The sequence below is a fragment of the Nuphar pumila genome, chromosome 2, assembly GCF_984573655.1.
Source record: "Nuphar pumila chromosome 2, dmNupPumi1.hap1.1, whole genome shotgun sequence".
Lineage (NCBI taxonomy): Eukaryota > Viridiplantae > Streptophyta > Magnoliopsida > Nymphaeales > Nymphaeaceae > Nuphar > Nuphar pumila.
In genome coordinates this window covers 138,815,958-138,833,337 of record NC_143250.1, presented here as the reverse complement: position 1 = coordinate 138,833,337, position 17,380 = coordinate 138,815,958, and the positions used below count along the sequence as shown (strand labels likewise).

At 35.5% G+C, this 17,380-nt stretch overlaps 1 protein-coding gene across 1 annotated transcript in view; it reads right to left on the bottom strand.

The window, feature by feature from the left end:
* LOC149847306 (Nucleotidylyl transferase superfamily protein) overlaps nucleotides 1-13,380 on the bottom strand; it is a 33,018-nt gene extending 19,638 nt beyond the window's left edge. The window contains exons 1-10 of the mRNA XM_089996926.1: nucleotides 13,260-13,380; nucleotides 11,516-11,635; nucleotides 11,319-11,417; nucleotides 6,866-6,950; nucleotides 5,880-5,949; nucleotides 5,232-5,292; nucleotides 5,065-5,118; nucleotides 1,436-1,592; nucleotides 1,265-1,361; nucleotides 73-182 (exon numbers count right to left, since the gene is read on the bottom strand). Coding sequence (XP_089853052.1) covers nucleotides 73-182; nucleotides 1,265-1,361; nucleotides 1,436-1,592; nucleotides 5,065-5,118; nucleotides 5,232-5,292; nucleotides 5,880-5,949; nucleotides 6,866-6,950; nucleotides 11,319-11,417; nucleotides 11,516-11,602 — 820 coding nt within the window. The 5' untranslated portion in view covers nucleotides 11,603-11,635; nucleotides 13,260-13,380. The remainder of the gene's footprint in view (nucleotides 1-72; nucleotides 183-1,264; nucleotides 1,362-1,435; nucleotides 1,593-5,064; nucleotides 5,119-5,231; nucleotides 5,293-5,879; nucleotides 5,950-6,865; nucleotides 6,951-11,318; nucleotides 11,418-11,515; nucleotides 11,636-13,259) is intronic.
* Nucleotides 13,381-17,380: the final 4,000 nt, after the last annotated feature.

Here is a 17,380-nt window from a genome sequence, read left to right as displayed (position 1 = left end):
CCTTTCATGCATAAAGAAGTGCAATGATAAATATTATCTTCCAATAGGGAACAAAAACATAATCATACTCACCAACTTTTTCAAATTGCTTAACTCGCTCTTTTATTTGAGATACTGTGAGTGGAGGTTTATCTGCATTGATGGCAGAGATCTCAAAGCATGGATAGCAATCAATAAACATGCTGCAAAATAAATAATATCAAGTGACAAAGAAGCAAAGCAAAGATTCCAGTAACATTTGCCCTCATAGGCAAACTGGTCACTAATCATTCCTCTAGCTTAATAGCAATTATGTGATTAGACAATCAAAATTAGCTCAAGAAAATCAAACTGAAGTAGTCATAATGATAAAGTTCGGTAGAAAAGGTGCATTAAAGGAGTGACATAAATGTCAGAGAGTCAACAACAACAAGAAAACTAAAGACCGAGAATAATCCAAAAGTTCATCAATTAATAACTATCGATGAATTTCCCATAAAAATACCGAGAATAATCCTTTATTTTGTTCTGAAAAATCCAGAAAATCTGCGGACTTTACACAAATAGATCTCAATCTAACAAATACAAATTGGTCTCTAAAGAACTTACAAAGAATATAAAAAGTAAAAATTTTATTAATCACAAATGCATACAAGATGCATGCTGAAAACGAGGCATTGCCCTTATATTATACAAGCCAAGAGAGCTAACCACTTAGGGTGCTCTAACGGCTAAACTCACCATTAGGACACCCTAACAGTTAGTCTAACCCAATGGCTAGCCTAGCTAGCCTGAATCAGAAGAATATCCTTGCAGGCAAAAGATACAGCAAACCAAATAAAAATTCAAAAGAAATAAGAAATACAAAAATAAAAGGAATCTTAATAAGAAAAACAAAAGAAACAAAAAACACCTAAACTAACCTAATGTATGCACACCTAAACTAGTCTAATGTGTTGTACATTCTAACACTGACCACTGACAATCACAAATCAGTAGTTGGATGCAAGGGATTGCGTTTCACACGCCAGATTTTTTTATATATGATATGTGTGTGTTTCGGGTATTAAGGGCCCTACATAGCCCAAACAGACAAATATCAGGGTCGGGTTTGACCGGAAACTAACTGGGCTTGGGAGAAAAGATGCTACCCAAGCCCAACCAATAGCAGGTTGAGGGCCCAAAAGCCCATTAGCTGCCCAACCCAATGTCCACCCTTACATTGAAAGGAAACCTTTTAGACATATATGGTCAGGAAAAAATAAAGATGCCAAGGATTCATTGCCTTGAAGCTACTTCCAAAAGATTGATATGTCCTTCATGCAAGGGATTGAATGAGCCTGATAATATAATCTTTCTCTCTGAGTTTGAATCATTTTTCTCTGCAAGATCAAATTTCTTAGTTTTAATACAAAATAAATGGTGATAATGAAATGCTTAATATAATTCACCATACTGCTCATAAATGGGTAGACTTTCATGCATATCTGTCCTTCTAAAAGTTGTTGTAATTCTTCATCCTCGTTGAAAACTTTTTCACATTCATAAGGCACTTCAGATTCTGTTAACATTGAGATAGGTGGAGTTGTTGCCATGCAAGCATCTGCCATTGCCTAAATAAAGAACATAAGATAAATGAATTAATCTATGGCAATCAGTAGAAATAAACCTCTAAATACAACACCAGCTAAGTAACATGAAATACCATTGGAAAACACAGAAAAGAATAGTAGACAAAGACATCATGCCTGAGAAGACCAGAAAATATATTAAACAATAGCACATGAAGAGAAAAGGTGAAAATGATGATGATATTTCAATATTTGTCATTGGTTGAGTATTCATATTATAGTTCATAATTGTACAGAGGATTCAGAAAAGACTATCAAAGAAGACATGATATCTGTAGGTTTATATAAATTATCTCATAAATGTGGGACAAAATATACTCTACATGATCAATCACTAGTCAAAGTTAGCATATCATACGTTTATTCCCGTATGTGACAGTTTACTGATGATATCAACATTTTGCATGCATACCGTACACAATATAAACCATGTAAATAATTGCACATTATATATATGTGTGTGTGTGTGTGTGTGTCTGTATAGGGAAGAGTGACCGTCCAACCAAATGAAGGTACAAACATATGTCACATAGGTGCGGGTGCGGGTGCGGGTGCAGCCCTTTAAAAAAACTTGGGTGCAGGGAGAGTGTGTGTGTGTGTGTGTGTGTATATATATAGAGAGAGAGAGAGAGAGACTTGATTGGGGTTAACTGAATCGACTTTTGGATAGAAATGGACCTCAGTGTGGTGGACTTCACCTAACACAAAGGAAGTTGTGTCCAAGTGTCGCACCCGCCTGGCTGAGGGTGCGGTGCCCTATTAGAAGAGTCTGCGTGACACAGGTACAAACCATCCAAATCACTTTGAAAAAACGATTTTAAAAGTGCTTTTTTGGCAAAGATGACCATACAGATGCAATCTCCATGGTCAAAAACCTAAGAACCAGCTCTTATAGAAAAAAAAAAGTTTGATGTGCATGTAGGATTTTATAAGGTGTTAAAAATTAACGGATTGAAATTTTTGAAGTATTTTGATCATAAAAATTCAATCTATGCATAAAAAAAAGTTTGCAATAAGAGTCAGTTCTTATGTTTTTTTATCATGAAAATCACATCCGTGGTTGGATTTGCCAATAAAATGCTTTTGAATATGATTTTTTAAAGTGGCTTGAACGGTTTGTACCTTCCTTTGGTTGGACGGTCCCCCTTCCCTAAATATATAGATATATATATAGGAAAACTGGAATATGTTTGTTGGTATGAATCGAGATTTTCATAGATTTTTTGCAAATTTAACCTTGCAGATGCATTCAACGTCATCCATTTGCTAGGAATAGACTCTTGGATCATCGTAGTCGGATCAAGAAATGTGATTTTTTATGCATGAATATTTATGAAATTTCTAAGCCGTTGTAAAAGATCCTTCTTATACATTGTAATTGGATGATCCAAGAGTCTATTTCTATAAAACCAAGTGTATAACATCCGTATGGTAAAAATTTTGAAAAAAAGTAAAAAAAAAACTATGAAAATCTTGGTTCATACCAGTAAACATATTTGTTTGGTAAACATATTTTAGTTACCCTATATATATAATATCAGTGATATTTTGAAAATATCACAAAAAATACCAATATTTTAAGGTAGCCAATATTAAAGGGAATATCTCGCGATATTTTCAAAATATCGTGATAATATCACAATATTTTTGGGGAAAAACTCTTTATTTATATTTTAAGTTTGCATTTCCTATTTTTTTTGTTTCTTTTATATTTTTAGAACCTTTAAAACTTGTTTCTTTATATTTTTGGAAGAAAATAATGTAAAACTTATGATTTTCTTATCTTTTTGGTTAATATTTATACTTTTCAATTTTTTAAACTCCCAAGATTTTTAAACTTTTGAAAATCTCTCTGAGAAATGCCCTCGCTGAGATAATACCTTGAATGATATAGGTGACTATGACATATATATAGGGTAATACATTCGTGCTAAATGGGCACAGTGCTAAATGAAACATGCTATTGGATTTTCAGGGTTTTTTTGAAATTTTGACCATACAAATGTGACATATATGCTTGTTTTTATAGGAATCAGTTCTTGGAGCATTTGATTAGGATGCATGGATAGGTTTTTATAAGGTCTAAAAAATCAACGGCATACAATTTTCATAAATTTTCGAGGCTCCAAATACCATTTTTTCCATCTAAAATGCATGATCCAAGTGCCGATTTCTAGAAAATCAATCGCGATGAACACATCTGTATGGTCAGAATTTCAAAAAACACCGAAAATCCAATAAAATGATTCACTTAGCACCGTTCCATATTTAGCATGGATGTATTACCCTATATATATATATATATATATATAGATTTCCTAAAAGTATGGAGTACAGCATGATAATTTATTCATCAAAACACAAACTAATAACAAATGGCCTCAAGTTCCACTAGTTTTGAAAAATCATTAAATCATGTCTCTTGAAGATTTTTTGAAAGTGTCAAGCCCAGCTCTTGAAGCTACTTGCAGCCTTCACATGGTTATTTTTAGCCTACATAATACAAGTCTTCCAATATATCCAGTTGGATGCATGTAAAACCCTATGCATGATATGTATGAAACTGATTTAACATTTCCAACCTGTGAACTTAAGAGGTAGATCAACCTTATCTTGTTCTCATCTTCACAACTGAACTGAATGCTAGTCAGAATTTAGGCTAGGCTATTGAGTCCACTCTTTTCAGTAAAGCATGCTATTTTACTTTATCATTTGAATCTAACTTATAGGCCCTATCATTTGAATCTAACTTACAGGCTCCTACATGATATAATGATTGCATCATTTGATATTTCCCATCCATGAACTTAAGCAAGAGGTACAACACTAGATACGGTTCTCATCTTCTCAATTGAATTGAACAGCCTAATGGCAATGTAGTCCAGTTGTTTACTCTTTCCTAGAAGATGTGCTGTTTTATGTTACTATTAAATACATTTTGTAGACACTTTTAGAACAAAGAAATTATCCCCTCTGGTTTTTATAATCACAAAGTCCAACATATATGCTATGCTTGACTCCTTTGTGTTCATCATCAATGTTACATAGTCACATGTGTCAATATCAACTATATCTCAGCAAGGCAAAATCTCTGAATACTACAGGTTTTATGTCTCAGGTAATTCTTAGCATTCAAATCTCCTTGAGCTACCATATATAGTACAAAACACTCAATTGCAATAAAAAGCAGTGGGTTCCCAAGAAAAATAATAGCCGATAATTTGTAGATTTGAATATCATAAGGAAAACAGCACAACAGCTTTGACAATTTACAACCCTCTCTGCAAACACTAGTATGCCAGAAAGTAGATTCGTGTTTGTAAATTGAAGAAAAGTTATATGGCTATGATGCAACATAATTTATACACCGTTTATTTAGAGTTGGATGATATAAAGTACTTCATGTGCAAAGAGATGAAACCAAACATAAAAGATTAAAAAAAAAGAAACATACCGACAGTACAAAACAACTTGAAACCTTATCCTCTTGTTCTCGATCTCTTAAGCCCTAAATAAACAACAAAAAAGTTACCCACCAGAAAAAATATCAAAAAACATGGAAATCTAGTGCAATTTCCATCTCCAAAAAATAGTACACACAGCAGAGCACATGTTGTAAACCTTTGATAAGGTGACCTCAGATAACCAAAGTCGGCTAGAAGTTCTAGTTGACAAGTAAAACCTGTATACCAAAATCACATAAACAACACTTCCAACAAAGCATTTAATTCTTTATTTACAACAAAGCATGCCCAAGAATATATATGACAATGTGAAAAAGTAAAAATCTAACTTGAAATTTTGAACTAAAAAGTATATGACAAATAACACAAATTGACCATCATAGTCATTGAAGATATATCACCATCAACAGGCATTGTTAGCCGAGGCTTTATTCTTTTAAGCTATATAGTAGTTTTTTCTTCACAAGGGTCTTCTCTATGGGGTAAAGCTATTCATAAACAAACTGCACTTTTGTTTGAACTCCATGAATGAACAATAATGCCAATATGAAAATTGATGATAAAAGGGCTAGCGTCTCAAAACAGATCACAGCATCACAAGCATGAATGAATATATATATAAACCAACATTAGCTTATGTATTCTCTCTTTTCACTATGGGTACAAAAAAAGAAATTTTGGAATATATATGAACATCATGTAAACCAACATTAGCTTATGTATTCTCTCTTTTCACTATGGGTACAAAAAAAGAAATTTTGGAAAACAATCACGTCTTTCTTAGGAAACAAACTGTAAAAGTTACCTATGATCTCCACGCTTCAGATGGACACCAACCAAAGAACCTGTAAAACCCAAACCTATAACTGGGGCACCTGTTCAACAATGACTAGAAAATTTTGCATCAGACCAAACAAGCTATAAAAGCAAGAAACCAATTACAGAGAATTAAAGAGTTCAACTGCACAAAAGACTGAAATAGTGACGAGCTCATTGTTCACAAAACCTTTTAAGGAATATGTGTGCATGCATGGAAAATGAAGGTATGAACAATGGTAAAGCAGATTCTAGGTTTTTTTTCTAAAAGAAATTTTCAACCACATTTTAGTTCAATGATGGCCAAATTAACAAGATTTTAACACAATCTATTCCTTCTAGATTTGACAATTTTGTTCAACTACGTGAATGTTATCTCGTCACATGACTTTCCACGCATGGAAATATCTATTAGAGACTCTATAGTAGTCACCTGCCACCTGTTGGCTCTGATGAAATCCTGTTCATTTTCCATTATCAATTATCTCATGGCATTATCCACGTTGTTTTTCAACCTTCTTGAACTTTCTCTGGGACCTTTAAATCATCAAAGAAAATATTGTTTGATGTTTCATTAGATAATTAGTTCAGCCAAGAAAACATACTTCAGATCATATGCATGGAAAGATGCAGTAATTTTTAAATCATATCACATCCTATTATGTAGTCGTGCCTAGCTATTAAAAATAGAAAATCATGAGTGCATTCATGTGTCTTTAACTAAGCCGGTCATTAGAAATAACAACTGCATGAATGTTTTTCCCTTTGTTTAGAAATAGAAACTATAAGTCAAAATGAAAATGGTTTCAAGAGCATAAACAAATCATCAAGGAGATCAATTAAGTTTTGGATGATAGAAGTTACATCAGAAGATCATCTGTGTGAAGAGTAACAACCATGAGTTAACCATAGTGTATCAAAAACATGTATATGATCTTTAAGCCTTTCATGTCCACATCATTCTATATGCATAACCTGTCTTTGAAAGTCGCATTCCACGATTATATGCCAATAACGCCAATTCTTCTGCAGTCTGTCTACTAGCAAAATGTGTAGGAACCTACAACAGAGATTGAAAATGCCAATGCATGTCGTGAAAGCAGAAGAGTTAAATAAGAATGAGATTACTTCATTAGTTTTCCTAAGAATTATCCAGAAGAAGGATTAAGAAATGCATATAAGCTGATAACACAACCATAATAGTAGATATATCCAATATATATACATCAACTAGGGAAATTTATAGCCTAAAACTTCACATTTTTTCTCCTATGAACTGCAACACAATAGCGATAAGAAATGGATAAGGAAACTAAAGACAACAACAAAAAATCATTTCAAAAGAGCTTAAAGAGTGACAAAACTTGATTTTCAGCATGTTATGAGTTGAAAAAAAAGTAAACATATCAGTTACGACAATTAAGCATTTGTTACTATTAATATTGCATTTAAAGTAACAGATGACAACTGTGTTAAATATGCAATATTCTCCAGTCAGCAGCAGCTTTTGTCAGCATGATGTTGACACAGATACAAGTCACATCTTAGCAAGATGTTATGGATTGTCAGAAACCAACACATAACTTCAGCATATCAATATCAAGAGCAACTTTGTGCCTTCACATTCATCATTAGAGGCATAGCCAGCAGTTTACAATCAGAATGGTAACCAATGGTTCACCAATATTTGACAGAAATTAAACAACTTGGTCTGCAATGGGGAAATTGATTTTGCATCAATCTAGCCAACATTAAGGTTGAGTTATTGGGACTTACCAAAGGAAAATTGGTTGAGAGCAGTCATATATTGCAACATAATTAAGTTGATCAACAAGTTTGATAGACTTATCCGAACTCGAAAGGACCAATCCGTCTCTTTTATTAAGATAAGTAGGAGGCTAATGAGTAATCACCCATATAAATTATAATCACATTACACAAGTGAAGTAGAATTTCTTTAACCTATACAAGTTCAGGAACACGGTTTAGGTCTCAAATGGTACTAAGTCTCAGAAAAGTTGTTTAACCATAGGACAACTCATCCATACAAAAGTTTATTTAGGTTAAAGATTTGAAAGGTTTGGCACCTCGATGTTGGTTCTCCACCACCTACAACAGTAGTATGTCCAAAGGGTTTGGTTGTTCACCCATTAAACCAGTAAGTGAGCTGGTTCAGAATGTCATGAGATAATTCAGTCCATATTTGATGTGGGCATTAGATCACTGAGCTTCTTCAACTATGAGCGAGCTTTCATGATATAGTTTAAATTATTTCACATGTGATCTACTTGTGAATATGGTTCTTATCTATGCCTGATTAGAAACATACCTCAACCTAACCTGGCCATATCCATCTTGCTCAACTTAGACTAACTTGAAATTTTAGTCAAAAAACTTGATTGTAGTTCAAATGTTGTACAGTATGGATAAAGTCCTATTACCAATGGCTAATCTTTGGGTCTCACTCAATGTTGTAAGTATTGTAATGTATCATACGAAACGTATCATTACTATGGGAAATAACGATACAATACACACTCGTATCGCAATATGAGTGTGTATCGTATTCGTATTGGATGCATTGTACGATACACCCCTTGCATCATACTGTATCGAATGATACATAGTGTATTGTTTGTAACTTCCTCATTTGTGTAGAGGCCATTAGAGGGGTATCCACGCATCCTAGCGTTGGGGAACGACTCAACACACTATTGATAGATCGAAGAAACAAAAATGGGAAGAAGAGAAAGAAATCAACCACACAAAGAACAAGGATTTTACATGGTTCGACAAGAGTTGCCTACGTCCACGGCCGCACTGAGATCCACTATTAAGATTGAGATACGCACGCACCTTACAAAAGACGGGTTGCCCTCTTTAAATACAAGGAGTCTAGGGCAACCTATTTTGGGTAAATTTACAAAACTATCTTCCAAAAATTCTTGTTGAGCCCCCGAACCCCCACCTTACGGGCGGGGAGCATTGCCCCCGTGCAACCCCTTACCAACTTACTGCAAAGTTGGATCCGCGAAAATTAGGAATTTATATCAAGGTAGAAATCAAGCTTGAAACTCTTTCAATACCTAGGAGTTGTGAGAGCGATTTGGGGGCCGATCTGTGTATGAGGAAGAGGGTTTTTGCGGTTTCTCAAGTAAGAGTGCAATTTCACCATGTTTTAACTCAAGAAAGTGGGTTAAGGTAAAAAATCTTGATTTTTTGCTTTTTATTGATTTTTTTTTGGGGGAAGATGGAATGAGATGATTCGGCATGGCAATGAAGCACTCAAGTAATGAGTGAAAACCAATTGAAAATCGAGTGCAACTATTACCATAATATTTTTTCAGGTGGTATCTCTCAGTTGAAGCATCATTTATCTGGAACACATCACAATGTTGACCCCTACATGTCAAAGAATTTTCTGGATGTCGTGAAATGGCAATGTCAGCAATTACTCACTGGTATGAGAGAAAAAAGACAAGAAAAAGTGATGAGTAAGGCAGAAATGGAGTAGGCGTAGTCCTAGGAGGACGTGTATGACGAAGATGAGACATAAAAGTTTCATATATGATTTTATAGTTGTATTTTGTGCAATTCATCATTGTTTCATGTGTTGTGATTTTTTTAGAATTTTTGCTGAGTTTTTATGATTTTTTTTTACAAATTTAAAAAAAAATATTAAAAATTTATGATTTTTTATGATACGATACAATACAATATGTATCTTATTTTGGGCTCGACCGATACAGGTAACGATACGATACTTACAACCTTGGTCTCCTTGTCCTAACAATAGGCCACTAAAGTTGGATCATGATAATAGCTGATTGTTAATGACACTTAGGGCACCAGTGATCAAATAAGTGTTACGAACTTAGGAGACATGAATGCATGCTGATGGTTATACGTTGCATAATAAGTTGCCATATATTATGAGAAAACCTATGTCACAGGGACTCAGCTAGCAGGGTGTCGCACCCGCGTCGACGCGACTCGACGCGGGTACGGGTGCGGCATCGGGTGCGGTCAACCCGACCCTGGGTGTGTTGACCGCACCCAGGGTCATTTTGGTCCATTTTTTTGTTTTTTGTTTTTTTTTTTTAAATTGCCCTATGAAATGGGCTGCGGATGTTCCATTTTTTTTTTGTTTTTTTTTTTAAAAATTGCCCTATGAAATGGGCTGCGGAATTTAAAAAAAAAATCTGGGGGGGGGGGGCGCGGCCCCCCCTGGACCCCGCCCGCTGACCGCGCAGCGGGACCCGCGCCGGGGGGAACCCCCGGACCCCCTATATATATATATATATATATATATATATATATATATATATATATTTACATTTTTTCCCCTGCCGCACCCCCGCACCCGGGTTTTTTGGAAGTGCCGAATCCCCGCACCCGCACCCATGTGACATAGGAGAAAACCCTATCGTGTACACCAGGCAGTAGCTAGTGAACTTTAATATGTACAGCAGATGGTCACATTCAATCAAACTTTTAGGTGTTGAAAGTACAGCTTGCAACTTAACCATTGGATCTCAATGTCATTTCATGTCATAGACTTGAGTAGATCATGCTTGGAAAGATCAAAAATTAGGTTGATGTTTCCATTATGATAGACATCTCTTGTAATTGTATCCTTCTATATATCACGCAAGCTTCAATGAAAAATGTGAATTCACTAGATACCCTAACTAGCTTGGCCTAGATGATGCAATTGATGTAAAATTCCAGTCTGCTTCTATTTTAGGGGACTAGCCCATCTAAAACAAGACTATTTCCCCTGGGTTGTTCTTTATTTCATTAGTGGAACTTACCAACACCTAACTAGAGACATCCCCAACACTCGAATACCATCATAAGAAATAAAAACAACCATCATAAACAATAACTATAGCAGGCAACTACATACTAAATTTTGAAGAGAGAAAAAAATGAATTATACCCTGCCCTTTATGAGCAACACGACTTTGTAACATCTAAAAATAACAAAATAACAGTGACAATGATGATGCAGAACTAACCATTATTTATTCTATCACCAAATAAAGAACAGCTACTCTTGAAATTAATAACCACAACAACATTACCAGCACATGAAGAATGCCTACTCCTGAAACAACCAGCATCAGCAAAGGATGTCAAACCATGAAGCATAAAAAATAAAAACTACCACTACCAAAAAATGCCATGTTCCGCAACCAAATGAATATTTCCAGGAGAAAACCAACCAAATATGAACATTGGACAGGTGGTTCATCAATAGGCATGCAAAACCACGAAGCATGAAATTCAATAAGACCAACATAGAAACTCAAACTACCAACATTGTAAAATCGCATATTATGCAATCAAATGTGATATTTCCAGTAGAAACTATCCAATATGAACATTTGGCAAGCGGGTCATCAAAAGATGAACAACTACACACCTTCCCCAACAATTGAGCCATCGAAACACGAGAGTAGGGAACAAGAATCTCAAGGACGGTGTTTGATGCCCCTGGCACAGTCATGAGCCACCCAAGCACCTATATTCAACAAAACCAACAAAAAATGATGGATACACCAAAAAAAAAGAAAGAAATGGGTGACAGATTAAAAGAAGAGATGGGGATGGTGGTGTCACCTGAGAGGCACCGCCCGCTATGTAGAGGACAGCTTGTGCAGGGCTTGCATGGATTGCCTCTACGATGGTGCGCAGTGCCCCATCCATGCATACGACGGTTAGCTTGGTTCCGCAATTTTGCTACACAAATGGAAATCATCAGGTTCAGTACAAAGCACAGGTGTAAACGGATCGGATACAAGTAGAATCATGTTAAATTTCAAACCAAAATGCATAGAATAAAGAATCAGAGTTCATATCCAAATAAGATGGACCCGAAACATGTGGTAATATTGGTTCATCGATGAAGAAACTCATTGTTTAAAAGTTGAAAGTATATTTAAGTCAGGCTCAAGCTGACACTTTTAGAAAAGCCATTGTTTCAAAGCTGAAAGCAATAAGTTTTGATCTATAAATTTATAGATTGCAAATCAAATATTTTTAGTACTCATTTGTTATTGCATTATTTGATAGAAATTATGTATATAATATATTTTATTATTTAACAAGACTGTACGAGTTGTACAGAGCAAGCTCTTTGCAAACCCAACCCGAGCCAAATGGCAAGCATCTTGGTGCATTTCTTCGAACGCACGCATAAATGGTCAGCCGGCTAACGCACGCATAAATGGTCAGCCGATGCTGCAACACGCATATGCTGCTTGATCCAGTACACCAAAATCTGTGCTACCTTGACCACCGGAGACCCTTCCACACCCTTCTTCTCTGCCACAACGGCGATGCTTTCTCTCTCTCCCCCTACCGCTCTGATGAAGAACCTCGTCTGATTCAACGTGTCATCTCAATCACTTGGTTTCCTTGTAAAATAATATGAAATCTTTACATCTACAATTTTAAATTTTATTGGGTTATTCAGTCCATGGTTACCAGAAGTGCCTCCCTAGGAGAGGAATCGCCACGCTTCCGCCAAAAAGGGGGAAGAATGGGGGAACTCGCTTCCCATTTGTGGGAAGCGCGCTTCCCACTCGCATCCCTTTCATTTCCCAGACTTCCCACTAGTTTCCCCCTCTCTTCCCACACGTTTCCCCCTGTTTTTTGTGTTTTTCATGTTAATATTTTTTTTTTCCGCTGCCCACTCGTTTCTCCCTCATCTCCTTCACGTTTCCTTTTTCGCATTTCACACTCTTCCACAAATGCTTCCTAAATGAAACCCACTTCCGGCTTCATACTAGTTTTTAATACTCGTTTCCCGCTTTTGCTTCACGCATCGCTTCCAGTATCCATTCCCCTCCCTGGTAACTATGATTCAGTCAATACTTATTATACTTCCAAGCAGGAGATGATGGAAATGCGAAGGTTTTCTCCTGCAACTTTCCTAATTTCTCTGTGCCTACATTGGGACATGTATGAATGAAGCTCTCTTACTAGAAGGACTCTTGTGAAGATTTCTCCAAAAGAGATTCGAATAAAAAGATGAATGTCGCAACTATCGATGCATGAAGCCATACAGATATAAGAAAGAACCTTTTCAATTTACAAATATTTGAATGGGAATACAATCACTGAACCTATTTCATTCCCTCTCGAAGAGACCCAAAATCAGTATCAATTCCACCCACAGAGAACGAGTTGACGCACTTCCTCCCCAAAAGAAGGCAAGCATCAAAAGATCGAGAAATCCCCTTTTCAACCAAATCAACGAAAACCCAGATGGGCGGCAATGAAGATGCAGAAGATAATCAAGAACGGAAGAAACGACTACGGCAAAGGAAAACCAACAGAGTTCCGTTTTTCAATTACCTACCTCCAAATTGAAACCAGATTGACTGAACTAAATGCTTATCAATTGCAAACGAACAACGGAGATGTGCAATAGAACAGAACACAATCATCAGGCGCCTGAGAGAAGTGAAAAACGAACTCGAATTAATTAGTTAAATATATTTGCAAAAGGGAAGCAAGATTTAACAAAGGAGGGGAAGAAGGAAGACGAACTTGCCTTTGTGTCCACGACTGCCCACACACTAACGCATGTACCAACACACACAGCTTCAACGGGTCGGGTTTGTATCGGGCAGCCGGACCGACCCAAACCCAATTTCTTAGGTAGGAGTAGGGTGTCAACGGGTCGGGTTTGGTTCACACCCAGGTGAAACCAGACCTGGTCTCAATTTTCGGGTATGTATTGGGTCCGGACCCGGGTCTAATGGGATCCACATAAGACAAACCATACTTAAACCCGATAAGAACTATATTAACCAGACCTGGACCTTAATCGATACTCTGGTCCAAATAATATTTTTTATCATTTTTACATTGAAAATTTGGGTGCCTTTCGGGTCTGGGTCTGTTAGAAAATTTCATAAACTATACTCAGATTTATGTATTAATGGGACTTTCGAGTCCGGATCATAGTCTTAAACGGGTCTTCTTATTTATCACCATACCCGAACCCGATAGGGTTTGGTACGGGTTGGGTCCGGATAAACCCAACCCATTGACACCCCTAGGTATGGGCATGAAAACCACCGAGACCCAAATAATATTCGGGTCGAACAGAGTAATATGTGGGTCAGGTTTGGGTCATGATTTTTACTGGGTACCCGACCAAACCCGGGTTTTTTTGCGGGGTACACCACTATTTTGTACGTATTTTTAATAAAAACACATTTAAGAAATCATGTGGGTTAAGGTTTGAGATTTTATTTTTGTGACCTCGCAAAACCCGAACCCTCCAGTTGTTATTTGGGCAGATTTGGGTATATACTCTGATGGGTCGGGTATGCGACCTGTTGACAGCCCTACCAACACTAATTTATATTTTTATATGCACAAATGTATTTATAGAATATAATATAACAATATTATTCATGATATTTCCAAAATATTACCAATATTTGTTACTAAGCATGCTAAAGGCCTGTGTCATCATGATATTGTTACTGTCAATAAAATGCCCCAAAATGCACTATTTTCAAAATATCAACTACTTCAAAAAAGATCACATATTATTGCAATATTAACTCAAAAAATATTTTTATTTAGATTTTTATGCATTCTAATATTTATTTAAGATTTTTTTGAGAAAAACAAATTCTTAAAGCTACCACAAAGTTTTCCCAAGAACAAGACCTATAACATTGCAACAGACCATATTATTTAGGCAATATTGAAAAAATGTGGTTGAGATCTTTTCCACTGCAAATGCTAGTGCTGATAAGCCAAGGGATTTGCCTTCTTCGCTAGGGTTGACCATAGTTTTTGGCTTGACATGGAAGGACCACGGTTTTTTTTTTTATAACCCTAAACTGCACTATGTATAAAGACCTGGTCTCACTGGCTCAGCCTGCCATACTTGTCATGTCAAAGAAATAGATTTTACGAAAAATGATTGTACTGCAAGGGTAATTTGATGTGATTTCCTAAAAACTCTATAATTTTTTATATTCTCTTGATGTCCAAAATCTCAAATATCTCACATCTTTAAGACCTTTTTATCCTTTGCAACTGCGAATTTATGCAATTTCACAAGAAATTTGTATTGCCCATCGAATATGTCCAACACCCACTTAAATTCAGAAGCGCAGGTTTTTTTACGTGAATTTAGACCTCACGAACTTGCATAAATTTATTTACGAAATCTCGGTGAAACTGAAACCACCAAAATCGCAAATATCATACTCTTTCGCATATAATAAAAATATTTGTGAAACATCTTTTACAAATAACATACTTTTTCGCATATATCCTGAAATCACATAAATTTACATGTGAAACTTCACTTAAAGGGAACCAGCAAAATCACAAATATGCTACTTACATATTTGAAAATTTTTTATTATATATGATTTTTCTTAATAATTATGATTTTGTTAAATCATATATATATATATATATAAATTTTTGTTCTAGGGTTTCTTCTTCTCATTTGTGTCTATAAAGAACTTATTTGTAGAACCCTTATTGCGATTTCTGCATTTCGAGGATATCGCAGTATCATCCTTGTGATCAACTTCTCCATCTATAAGTTCGAAAGATGAGTTACATACAATATATATATGCATATCCCCATGTATATTTTATAGGAGGTTGTGGTATCATCCTTGTTGTCGACTTTCGTTTAGGGTTTACTATGTTTACGGTTTTTTTATAGAAATATATATTGATGTAGATTATTTATTATTGTTTACTTGTCCTTTATTTAATATTTAGTGTTCTTGTGTTGGTGTGATGGAGCTAGGGTTCATTGTACACAAGCATTAAAAGGACTAAAGTACACTATCATAATTGTTGTATACAGTTGATAATGGCATCTAAAATAGCTAAATTACACTACCGTAAGTCTGATTATACTAATTAAAAATCTATAGTGGTCTCCAAAAACATTATCTTTAAGGAATTTGCAGCTTTGATGTTTCATAAAATCGAATATACGACTTTGACCCTCCAGTATAGTTATTCTTCAAACAACCAAGAAATGTGGATAGATGTTGAAGAGGATGATGATGTAGAATCAATATTATTTAGTAGTGATGTTTACTTGAAAGTATGCAAAGTTAATGAAGGAGTAGTTAAATAAGTAGTTGATCCAATGTGAATCTCGTAGATAATGTGCATCTATCTCATGCACCATCTATCGATTTGCGTCCTTTGTCGATTATTCAACTGCCTCAAACAGTGGATGATATTAACGTTATGCTTGATCAATGGATCACTGTAAAGGATATGAAACCACGTGAGCAAAGAGGTGACATTAATCTTCATTGCAATAATTGGAATGACATGCAGCCTTTCCGAGCATACAACAATGCTAGGTACAAGTTGTAATTTCAATGTAATTTATGGTTGAAATGTAGGCGTGATAATGAATGTGATATTTTAATGGTTAATCTTGATTATTGAAAATATAGAAATGATGCATGCATGGAAGCAAATGAAGAGATAGATAAAAAAAATTTGAAGTAGTTGGTGTAATCGAACAGTCAATTAGTGATAGTAGTGATCATGTTGACATTGTAGAAGCGGATGATATCAATGATTGATGAGTATACCATGTCGATAGGAGAGGGTGAAAGCGATGCACCAATGACATTGGAGAATGTGAACCCTTGGTTCTCGTTCAATAGATTCTCATATAATAAAGAGCAATTGAAAAGCATTGGAGCAAAGAGATCTAATTTGCATGAACAATTGTGTAATGAAAGGATTAATAATTTTGAACAATTTCAATGGCTATCAACACACTCAAACGATCGAGAATTTGCTTTTGGCAAAAGGTTGAATGGTCTTTAGCACTGCCACGAGTTTTAAAAGATCATATGATAGGAATAACTATAAAGCAAAAATCTTAAAGCGCTGCAATAACAGAGTCATTGTCATATGCACGAGGAAAAACTCGCATGTGATGATTGATTTTCCTTAGAAGATTCATTGCACAAATGTACGCAAAGCTAATTTCTTTCAAGTGAAGAGGTATGATAGCGGGCATACAAGTGATGGATTACTAGGCAACCTAGTAGTGGAGAAAGTGTCTTCAAAATGAATTTTCAGTGTTATTTACAAACACATGCATGATAACCCGAAGATTACTCCAAGAAAAATCATGAATGACATTAGTCGTGAGAAAAGTGTAGAGGTTACTTATAAACAAGCATGGCGTGGACGAAAACATACTAAGATTGCATTATATATTTCATTTGAATAGTCCTTCAAAATGCTTTCTGCCTTTTTGGATCATCTGATGAATGCTAATCGAGGATCACTAGGGTATATTAAGATCGATAAAAAAGATTGATTTAAGTATATGTTCTTATCCTTTCAACCAAGCATCGATGAAATTTTTAAAGGATGCCCTCCAATTCTTATGATAGATCACACATTCCTAAAATGAAGATATGTGGTTATATTGTTGTTGACTCATAATAT